The sequence below is a fragment of the Chinchilla lanigera genome, unplaced genomic scaffold, assembly GCF_000276665.1.
Source record: "Chinchilla lanigera isolate Chin_1 unplaced genomic scaffold, ChiLan1.0 scaffold00010, whole genome shotgun sequence".
In the NCBI taxonomy this organism is placed as follows: Eukaryota; Metazoa; Chordata; class Mammalia; order Rodentia; family Chinchillidae; genus Chinchilla; species Chinchilla lanigera.
In genome coordinates this window covers 5,372,075-5,382,782 of record NW_004955411.1, presented here as the reverse complement: position 1 = coordinate 5,382,782, position 10,708 = coordinate 5,372,075, and the positions used below count along the sequence as shown (strand labels likewise).

The 10,708-nt window shown below is 47.2% G+C and overlaps 1 protein-coding gene across 1 annotated transcript; it reads left to right on the top strand.

The window, feature by feature from the left end:
- Nucleotides 1-2,749: 2,749 nt before the first annotated feature.
- Tmem14a (transmembrane protein 14A) lies at nt 2,750-10,070 on the top strand. The gene is made up of 5 exons (XM_013510925.1): nt 2,750-2,842; nt 3,000-3,085; nt 5,025-5,126; nt 7,381-7,468; nt 9,492-10,070. Exons 2-5 carry the CDS (start codon nt 3,016-3,018, stop codon nt 9,529-9,531), a joined length of 300 nt encoding a protein of 99 aa, XP_013366379.1. The 5' UTR covers nt 2,750-2,842; nt 3,000-3,015; the 3' UTR covers nt 9,532-10,070.
- Nucleotides 10,071-10,708: the final 638 nt, after the last annotated feature.

Below are 10,708 nucleotides of genomic sequence, written 5' to 3'. Positions count from 1 at the left end.
GGCGGGCCGAGGCGGGGCGGGGAGAGCCCGGCGTGGTCGCCCTGCCCCAGGCGGAGGGACTGTGTCCGTGTGGGGCGTCACTGTCACTCGGTGCGTGGCGGGAAGTCTGCCCTTCGTTCTCTCGCTGTCCGGAGAGGGCTGGCGAGCGCCCGACCCGTGAGGAAGGGTGTTTTCCTGACTGCCAGGTGCGTCCTGTCGGTCCTGGCCGCCTCTCCGTCCGCCACACACCTGCCTCTGCCCGGCGTTCTCAGGGTCAGGGCTGTCCCCCCCCTAAGGGCCCTGCCAAGCCAGAGGCCGAGGGCTGTGTCCTTTCGGATTTGTCCCCACCCCTCAATCACCACTTCTAGGCCTTTTGATTCTCGCTCCTGAAGCCCCGAGTTCACCCGCCCCGTTCCACCCTCCCGGCCAGCGCGCGGGTTTCAGCCGCGCCCCTGCCCAGTCCACGGCCGCCGGCTCCCGCCGTGCCGGGCTGCGCTTGCTGGAATCTAAGTCTGAGTGTGGCGCTCACCTCCCGGGTCCCACTGCCCTCAGGACGGAAGCCAGGCTGCTGCGGGCTCACCCGAGTGCGCCGCCCGTGTGCTTCTCGCCTGGCCCTCTCTGCGTGGCCTCGCTGGATCTGTTTTCGTCTTGAGAACGCGCCCTGCTTTCTCGTGCCAGGAGGCCGAGTGCACGTTGCTTCTTCCTGGCAGCTGGCTTCACTCTTAGCCCTGCTTCCCCTGAGGGCACAGCCGGGACCCTGCTTCCCTGGGCGCCCTTCCGCGGGCATCTCAGGAGGCTCACTCAGCATCCGCCTCCTCCTGCTACTGTGCCGTGCCCAGGTTCTGCAAGACCAAGGCCGGGTCTGAGGGCTTTTCTTGGCTTTTTACTGCACTGACAAATGCCACTGAATGACAGTCAGTGTAAACATCGGTCGTGATATGGTGTGATTCACTGCACGCCCGACTCACAAATTCACACTGCCTCTCTCTTCTCGGTGTGCGGAAACAGAAGTGGCCTGACCTACATCAGGCCTAAATATTGGTGAAAGAGAAGGTCACTGTTATTATTGGAGCAGCAAGAGCATGTGAGGCTTGCCTTCATCTTAAATCTTGGCCGTGCTGTGTGACTTTGGAGCATTGCCTGCCTTCTCTGAGCCTCAGTTTCATCACCTGAAAAGAGATTAAAAAGGCAGCACTTATTGTACAGTGTCGTGAGGTAGTGGTTGCAAGATGTTACAGGTAAGGCCTCAGAATGTGGCCTGTCTCCTGGTGGTTGCTCACATTGTCACAACTACCTGTTTATGCGTCATCCAGTACGTGCTGTGGGATCCGGGTCCTTCCTACACTTTAGGTCTGTCGTTGCCACGTCTTGGGTCCAGGTGAGCTCTCCTGTGTTCCTCCTGTCCTCAGATTGTCCTCCTCAGACCCTTCCTCACAGGAAGTTTCCCTACTCTGAGGTGAGCCCAGCACCTCCTTGCTGTTCTTCTGTGTTAGGTCATTACTAGTTACCGCAGGGAGTAGAATCCTGGATCACCTAACTGATAGGCACTGAGAAAACTGAAAGAATACACAAGAAATCTCACACACCGTTCCTCATGTTTACAAAGGTGATTTTCCCATGGAGGAAGCGGAGATGTAAGAACTAAGGTGGTGGTGCACACTTGTAATTCCAGCACTTGGGAGGCTGAAGCAGGAGGTCTGCCACAAGTTCCAGGCCAGCTTGACCTATGTAGTGAGTTCAAGGCCAACCTGAGCTGCAAGGTAAGACCCTGTCTCAAAAAGACAAAAAAGCCTCAGGGAACTTTATTTTTTATTTTTTTTGTCTTTTGGAGATAGGGTTTCACTGTGCAGTTCAGGCTGGCCTCGAACTTGCAGTGATCCTCCTGCCTCCGCTTCTTGAGTGCTGGGATTGCAGGCGTGCGCCACCAGGCCTGGCTGCCCTCGAGGAACTTTACACTCATCTGTTTTCCTCACCTTGGAGGGACGCGTGTCAGGAAGGGCGCGGCTGAGGAGCAGGAGCCAGCGTGTGCCTCTGCGGCCCTCGGCCAGCACACTCCTGCTGCGTCTTAGGGTCCGGGCTGGAGCATACTGTGCTCTTTAGCCCACTGCTGAGGCAGACACGCAGCAGGACTCACTGTTATTCAGTGAACTCGTTGGCAGGACTTGGTGTGTCTTCTGGTGATTTGCCATCGAGTGGCGTCTGGGTCACCACGGAGGAGGCACTGCGGGGGAGCGGATGACAAAGCGGATGTGGGGTGAATCGTTGCTTTGACCGCGGAAGGGCCACACTGCCCCTTTTCTGCTCTCCAGGGAGGAGAGGTGGAGGGATGAGTGCCTGCACAAAGATGCCAGAATGAGAAGAGGGAGTGGCAGAAGGCGGGGAATTCAGAGGAGGAAGAAGCCTTTTGCTCCAGACTAGTGTGCTGGAGCGGGCTGGAGTGCTGCGAAGGGCAGAGGTCGGGGCAGGCGTTGGAGGGCAGGGGTGCAGAGGGCAGTGGGGCTGTGGGGGGAGCGGGGGACGCTGCAGGCTGGAGGTGCATCGCGAAGATGGTAGTGTTGGGGCCCAGGGTCGGGGGAGGAGGCGCAGCCAGCCCGGGGGGAGCCTGAGGTGAAGGGCTCAGCGGCACATAACCTGCCTGGCAAGCGCAAGGTCCAGAGTTCAATTCCCGGTACAAAAAAAAAACCTTACTACAAAAAAAAAACAAACTACATCTGTATCATGTGGGCGTGAGCAAATGCTTATCGCTTCTCGGCATTTTGGCCCAGATCAAGTGTAGAGCCTGAGGTGAGCTCGCCACCTTCTCTCTGTTCTGAGTTGTCCCTTGCTCGTCGCTGCAAGGACCGAAAGCCTGGCAGCCTGGCTGGTGAGCCTGTGTGGGGGAGGGCGGGGGGGGGCAGGGGGCCCGTGTTGGGCCTCTCGGTAGTGGGCTGGGGAGGTAATCCTGCGATTCTGTGGGATGCCTGTCACTCTTACCTGCACTGCTTTTATTCTGTGTGTTTGTCCCTGTCCTCCTGCTCTAGAGCTGCGGCCTCACCAATGGACCTGATCGGCTTCGGTTATGCGGCCCTTGTGATGTTTGGAGGCATTTTAGGGTATAAGCGGAGAGGTAAGCCTGAAGCGGAATTCTGACCAGGGGACCCATGGGGAGCTGGCAGGCGCGCTAGATCCGCGGAGGGCTGTAAGTAGGACAAGAAGCCAGAGATGCCTGGGAGAGGGCCGGAGACACGCTTGTCATGGGCAGGACTTGTGGGGGAGGGGCCACACGGGTGAGCAGGACAGAGCCGCCCACCTGGGGCTTCCGGGCCTCTGTCTGCTGTACACTAACCTGCAGTTATGAGTTGCATAATTAACTGATTAAAACTTCTGGACCAGTCATTATTAAGTAAGCGCTTTTGTTTACATAACGTGTAAAAGTACTGAGTTATACTGGTACTCAGTTAGTATCTAAATAGCTTCTATTACAGAACAGGAAAGAATAACTAGATACTTTTGCCGGCCTTTCTGAATTCCCTATGCTAGTAAAAAGATAAAAGATACCTTGCTCCTGCCCTCAGAGATTCTGATCTAACAGGGTTTAAATAAGATGATCCCTGTGGATGACCCTGTGGGTCAGTGCAGCACTTACATACTATATCCAGGTTGTCTCTATTCAAAAGAAGGGAAAACCCTGTTTGACTACTGAAAGTTTTTGTGGAAAATAAAGCAAGGTCAAGATTTTCTGCTTTGCTTTGTTTTAAGGTAGATGCCTTTATAAGTCATGATATCTCATGTTTCTGTTTCTTATATTTTAGTGAAATTTTTTGAAAAGATTATTTCAGTGAGTGTTTTACTTTTGTGACACTGGTGAATTTGAATTTGAGTGAAAAAGCGAGTTTTACCCAGCCACAAGTTAACCTCCTTCCTTAGAGAGGGTTGGAAGCCAGGGGCCAGAAGCACAGTGCTCTCGCAGCCGAGGGGCTGCCGTTTTCGAACGGGTTGTTCCTAGGGTCCCTGCTGCTGCTTGTCATTCACCTTGGCCTTCCGAGTGGAGTTCTATGCGTCTGAAGGACGGACGAGGACGGTGCCCCAGGAAGACCTGTAGATACTCACAAGAGGGTGTTCCGTAACCTGCTTTAAGGACTCAGTTTAAAGTCCTGCTAAGATTATTATTGAAAAGTATTTTTTGTTGAAGACGTATCTGAATAGCTTCTATTACAGAACGGGAAAGAATAACTAGATACTTTTGTCTACCTTTCTGAAGGATATGAGGAAGGCTGTGTGCATGTGTGTACAAACGTGTGTGTGCATGGACTGTAACAGTTCTTAAACCTGGCTGGCCGTCTGAATTGCCTATGCTAGTAAAAAGATAAAGATACCTTGCTCCTGCCCTCGGGGATTCTGATCTAACAGGGTTTAAATAAGATGATTCTGTGTCATGTCACTGGCTGTGTCACTCGCAGTCCAGGCACTGCTTCGTGTGTGTGTGTGTCGAGGGTAGGTGGCTTGGGGCTGGCTGGCTGCGGCGTGTGTGGGACCAGCCCTTCTCTCGATAGTCCCTTGCGGGCCGTGAGTCCTGGCCTCTTGAGGCCTGAAGATGTGTTAATCGTACAGCACCGAAGCAGTCCGCGCTTCGTGTGGTGCATCCCTGTCACCACTGTGAGCTCCCAGGACCACTGGGTCCCTTGTGACCTCGTCCCACCCCCCTAGTGAAAAGACTAGGCCAAAGTGAAGAGGAGCAGAGTAGCACCAAAGAAGTCAACTGATGACGCAGTGCCAAAGCCGCCGTCACAAGGCAGGGTCTCTCCCGCCCCACTGTGATTTCTGCCCCGGCGCTGCGGTGCGCTGGCTGACAGTTCCCCTGCTTTGCGTTTGGGGTTCAACAGGAAACAGCCATTTCTTAGACACTATCTGTGAAGAGGCCCAGCCTTAATTTGGCGTTGTTCGGTTCTGATGCCCAGCTAACTAGAAATACATTTGAAGGTGCGCGTGTTATACTTGAAGCATGGCGTGAATTAATTGCCTTTGTGTTGGGCCTGTCTTTATGAGCTCGTACTTTCTCCCCCCAGGTAGCGTTCCATCTCTGATTGCTGGTCTTTTGGCTGGACTTTCTGCTGGCTATGGAGCTTACCGGGTATCCAATGACAAACGAGATATTAAAGTGTCACTGTGTAAGTAACACATTTTCCCCACTTACAGAGAATTGAACCCTGAGAAAACATGCTGTTGGATGTTAAGTGGCCATGTGCGTTGTACCACTCTTGTTTCTTGCTAGACAGAACTGATAAAAAATAATAGTACTGCTACCATGCCTTCCAGCTGAAGTTTCTATAAAACTTGTTACTAGACAAATGGAATTAAATTAGAAAAAACAAGGAAGTGTTTTTGGATTTCCGCTTGTTGTTATAAATGTACATTTAGCATAGTTTTTACATTGACAAGAAAATACAGTGTCTAAAGAGAGACAGTATTATATTATGTGATTGAATCACGAACACCTTCTAGCATCTGCTTTGCCCAAAGATACTTGACAATAGCAGGGCTCACGCATTTAGCTTTTCCTCTGCTGTGGTCAGTAAGAGAATGTCCACAGAAGGAAAGAACGGAAACCTGTGTGTTTAAACCCACAGCATACACGCCTTTCTTTTTTGTCTAGCTGGAAAGTGAAATGCAGTTATTTAATTCTTATTCAAAATCCTGTGGTGGGATATGGGGAAAATTCAAATGAACACAAAATTTTACCTGTTTTATATTTGAGGGGGACAAAGCGATCTGGTGGGGTTTTTCCTTCCTTATTTTCCTCCTTTATTTTAAATATAGGTTAGGGCTATTTTGAATGAGATTATGTCAGAAGATAAACCATATCAGCGAGATATAAATACGTTGGGCATTTCGTTGACGTGTGTTTAAGTAGTTTACGTATGTTTATCGTCTATAGTGTTATTTTTTGTATCAAGAAGTGGTTTTTCTTTGAAAGCTGTTTTGTCTGAGTTCTCCTATCGCTGAGACACAGTACTGAACGCCCACAATTTAAAAAAGGAAAGGTTGATTTTGGGTCCCAGTTTGTGGAGGTTTCAGTCCATAGCTGGCTGGCTCCAAGGCAGGGCGGCGAGGCAGGGGAGAATTCCTCAGGACGTGGCGGCAGGAAGCAGAGATCTAGGGGTGAGGGAAGGAGATCGGCCCTTCCAGCCCACACTGCAGTGACCGACCACCCCGCGCAGCTTCGCTCCCAAATCACATGTCACTGTAAAACATGCCCACGACCCCGTCACTTCCCCAGAGCCCACCTATGAGCATATCCAGATACGAACCGTCACCTTGTTCTTTCATTGGCATTAGCGTCCTGATCCCGTGGTGGTGAACCTATAGCATGCGTGTTAATTGTTTTTCTTTTAAGACAAAAGATGATAACATATGAGTTGTTTTTCCTAAACTGAAACCTCAGTATTCAGGTTTGATTGCAGTGTTGGTGCTTTTCAATAAGTAGGTGGGTTCTGGGTTGCAGTTCAGGCCCTCATCTCAAAGTGTTGCCATCACTGCCCTAATCTCTTGCATAAAACACCCCCGCAGTCCCATGGGTGTGGTTCGTAGAAGGCTCATGCGGTACCTCTGAATAGCACTGTTAGTCTCCAGACCTCAGATCCCTCAGAATGGAAAGTTACACAGCAAGTACAGCCTTCTTGACATTATTTTATAATCTGATCTCACTTCTTAAAAATGTCATTTTACTTACATTGAGTTTCTTTTTTTTTTTTGTGGTACTAGAATGGACACAGGGCCTTTTTATTTTTATTACAGTCTTTTTTTTTTTTTTTTTTTCTTAATGGTAGCAAAGTTTTATTAAAGGTAAGGAAAGAAACAGGCTCTGCAGAGCAAGTTTAGGCCAGGTTAAAGTAGGAGAAGTGGTGCACCCTGCAGCACAAGGGTGGCCCACCGTGCAAGAGAGAACACTGGCCTAGAGACGGTCTTGCTAAATCATTAGGTTGCTGGGCTGGGCTCAAGCTCAAGATCCTGTTGCCTCAGCCTCCCAGAGTGCTGGGGTTACACACATGGGCCGTTGCGTCCACTTCACCATTTCCTGGGTGCTTCTTGCTGTCCAAGCATACCACCTCGTGTTTCCAAGGAAAGTTACGTGAGACATGGGTCTAGCCTTCCGGGAGGCTTCTATGAGCAGAGGTCAAGGGTAGGAAACAGACTTTTGAAGATATTTCAGGTTGAGTGGATTTTAGCATGTGTGTTTACTCAGAAACTTTTTAACAGGCTAGTTTGCAAACTGTTTTAATGCAGTGCTTTATTTCTTCAAGAAAACAGCAACTCGGTACTATCTAAAAGCATTATATTGAAAGCTTTGAAATGATGTGCGTTCATTTCACAAGCAAGGACTGGTAACGGGAAGCCCGGGTTCATGGCTGGCTTGGCTTTCAGTTACAGCTTTCTTCCTGGCCACCATCATGGGCGTGAGATTTAAGAGATCCAAGAAGATAATGCCCGCCGGGCTGGTTGCAGGTTTAAGGTAAGAAGAACTCTTTGATCTATATGTCTATCGTTTTGAAATACTGACTTTTTTAAGTAAAAAATTAATTTTGATTTGAAAGGTCAAAGTAATTTTTTATTATAATACTCATGGCTGTAAAGATTTATATCAGGGATCAGTGAGTCTGTGTGTGCGCGTGGAGCCCTTATGGGACAGAGGGCATCGCTGCTGTATCAGACTTCCTGTCCATGCATACCTTCTTCAGAATAAAGAGCTACGTTTAGCCTCATTTTTCCTTAAAATTAACTCACCTACAGGAATAAATATGTTCATAAGTCTCATTTAGAGTGTTGGACAGTGGCATTCTGATGCAATTACTTTTGAGTTTTTAAGGGAGAAAAATTTAATGCTGTTTAAAAAGATAAATAACATCAAGTTTCTCTTAATTTGACCCAGTAATTCCATCCATAAGAATATTATCAAATTTAAAGTTGGAGATAATATTTTTAATTGTTCCTGGAAACTGTCTTTATATGTTGAAAACCATAAACTTGTTTGTTTTCTTTGATACACATTTTTACTTTTGGGAATTTTTTCAAAGAAATGATATGTACATAAAGGCTGATATTCGTTGCAGCTTTATTTTGAATGGAAACATAAACTGAAAAATTAGGAACATCCTACAGATTCACTGTAAGGAAGTGGTTCGTAAATTTTTTTTTTTTTCTTTTTTCTTTTTGAGACAGGGTCTCATTGTGCAGTTCAGGCTGGCCATGAGCTCACTTTACAGCCCAGGCTGGTCTCGAACTCGCAGTGATTCTCCTGCCTCAGCCTCCCAAGTACTGAGATTACAGGCGTGCGCCACCACGCCCAGCTGAGTAAATATTTTCAATAAATTTCAGTGAATGTTTTGTCCATTTAATGAGACACTGAGCAGGTATTTGCATTCCATGTGTTCAGAAACTGCTCAGAGGTATTAGAAAATCTTAATCTCATAATGATAAATAAGACAGAATTAAGACCTACCAAAGGCAGTGTAAATAGTTTTCTAAAAATGTGTGCATAGCCCAGGCATGGGGGCACCCACCTGTCCTTCCAGCACCGGGGGGCCGGAGGCAGGAGGATCGCTGCAAGTTGAAGGCCAGCCTGTGCTGCTTAGCGAGTTCAAGGCTGTGTGAACCACACGGGGAGACACTGTCTCAAAAGAATGAATGAATGAATGAATGAATGAATGAATAAATAAATAAATAAGTAAAATGTGTGTAAAACAAGATAAAAAGGAAATACTTTGAACTTAGTGTTTTTTTCTCTGGGTTGTGGCGTGATGAATAATTTTAATGTTTTTTCTGCTGCTCTGTAGAATTTCTCAGAGTTTCTCTGTGGCTGTGTGTTGTGTCTGTAGCGAGGGGACAGTGTGATTATGAAGCGCAGCTTTGCAGTTCTGAAAATGATGCTTGGTGCTGGGAAAACTTGGAAGTGTGGTTGATTGACTAAGAAGGCCGCAGGCAGAGGAAAGTAGTTGGAACTGCAATAATAACCTTCCTTTGAGCCCCCAGTTGTTCCTGGATATTTATTTATTTACAGTGGTACTCAGACTTAAACCCAGGGACTTTGCATTGAGCTGCATGTCCAGCCCCCTCGCCACTTAAAAGTTTTATTTTTGAGATGAGGTCGTACTAAGTCACTAAGTTGTCCAGCCTGAGCTCAGACTTGAGGTCGTTCTGCCTCACTCTTCCCGTGTGCTGGGATTACTGGTAAACCCCACCACGCCCGGCACCCTGGTTCTTCTTTTCCAGTTGCTTTGCCTGACAAGCTTTTGAAAGTTGGTGTTTCTTCCCAAACACTCCTGTCAAAAGTCCTCATCCCAGGTTTCCGGAACAGAGAGTTCTGATTTCTCTCATTCGTTCCGTTAACCTTTTTCAGTTGGGTCTGGGCAGTTGGAGTTCAGGGAGGGTGAGGTCCCTCCTGCTGGGAGAGTGGAGGGAGGAGAGGCACAGAAGCCATGGCTGGTTACGGCTCTTTGTCCTGTGTGACCCTTCGCCCTTCGTTTATTTTCATGCAGCCTCTTGATGATCCTAAGACTCGTCCTGCTGCTGCTCTGAGCACCCAGAGGAGCTGCGCTGCAAGTACCTGTCATCCTGTGACAGCGGGCGGAGCATGTCCTTCGTACCTTAAAGGATAAATTCCAATACAGATTGATCAGTGTTTTATGTTAGAAACAAAGGTAACACTATCACCTCTAATCTGAACATGAGTTTTTTTTTTTTTAAACAAAGAATTTTAATTGTCAAGCACTGTTTTCATTACAGGTGTTTAATAAACATGATACACTTGCATTTGGTGTGGCTTAATACATGTCTCTATGTCTAGCTATATATATTACATTTTTGGCAATTCCAAATGCTCGTGACTCAAATACGTGAAGCTGCAAATTATCTGATGAAGGAATTCCTTACATGAACTTCACAGAATGCTAATGTGGCTACTTGGTGCTTGTGTTATATTAGAAATTTTATTTTTCCCATCTTAATTGTACGTGCTGCCTGTTTTGGCTCTCTCCTTAGAAGAATTTCATTCTCAGCACATTCTGCATCTCGGCAGGATGTAGCCAGTATTCAAATAAAAGACATTTTGTTTTAAACCTGTTTCTTTAATTTTGGTGTCTTTATATGCAAATCATTTCTGACATGTAAATAAATGTTCAATTATTAATGAAAGGAATTGGGACAAAGGGTTACTAAGGCAGTACTGTACTTCTTCAGGGGCAGATAACCTGTGTGTGCGTGTATGTCTCTGGAATACTAATAACGCTGAGGGGAAAAGATTTTAGCTCAAATCAGTTCATTTTTAGGCATAGTGATAACTTTTAGTGTGCAAGGTATTTTTAGGCCCAAAATGAACACAAAGAGTCCTGAGACCCAGTCCAGTTCTTCCACTGGCTCGTGTGTGGTTTGGAAGGTGGTTCCCAGTCTCTGAGACGTAGTTTCTCATCCTGTGGAGGACTTTAAGAAGTTACAAGCAAGATGCCAGGCGTGATGGCACATCAAGAACTACAAAAATACAGGCTATAATCAAGTGATCCCCTTTAAAAAATTGTATCTTAATGATGTGTTAAATATGGAAAAAACGTACCTGTAAAGATGCTGTTGCCATACTGTTAACAAAGCAGACATTCCAAAGCGTCATAGTGGGCAGTTAAGGAAAGTTCTCATTTTTCTTATGCTGATATGGGGAAGAAAACTAAACCAACGCCATTTTTTTTTTTTTTTTTTTTTTTTT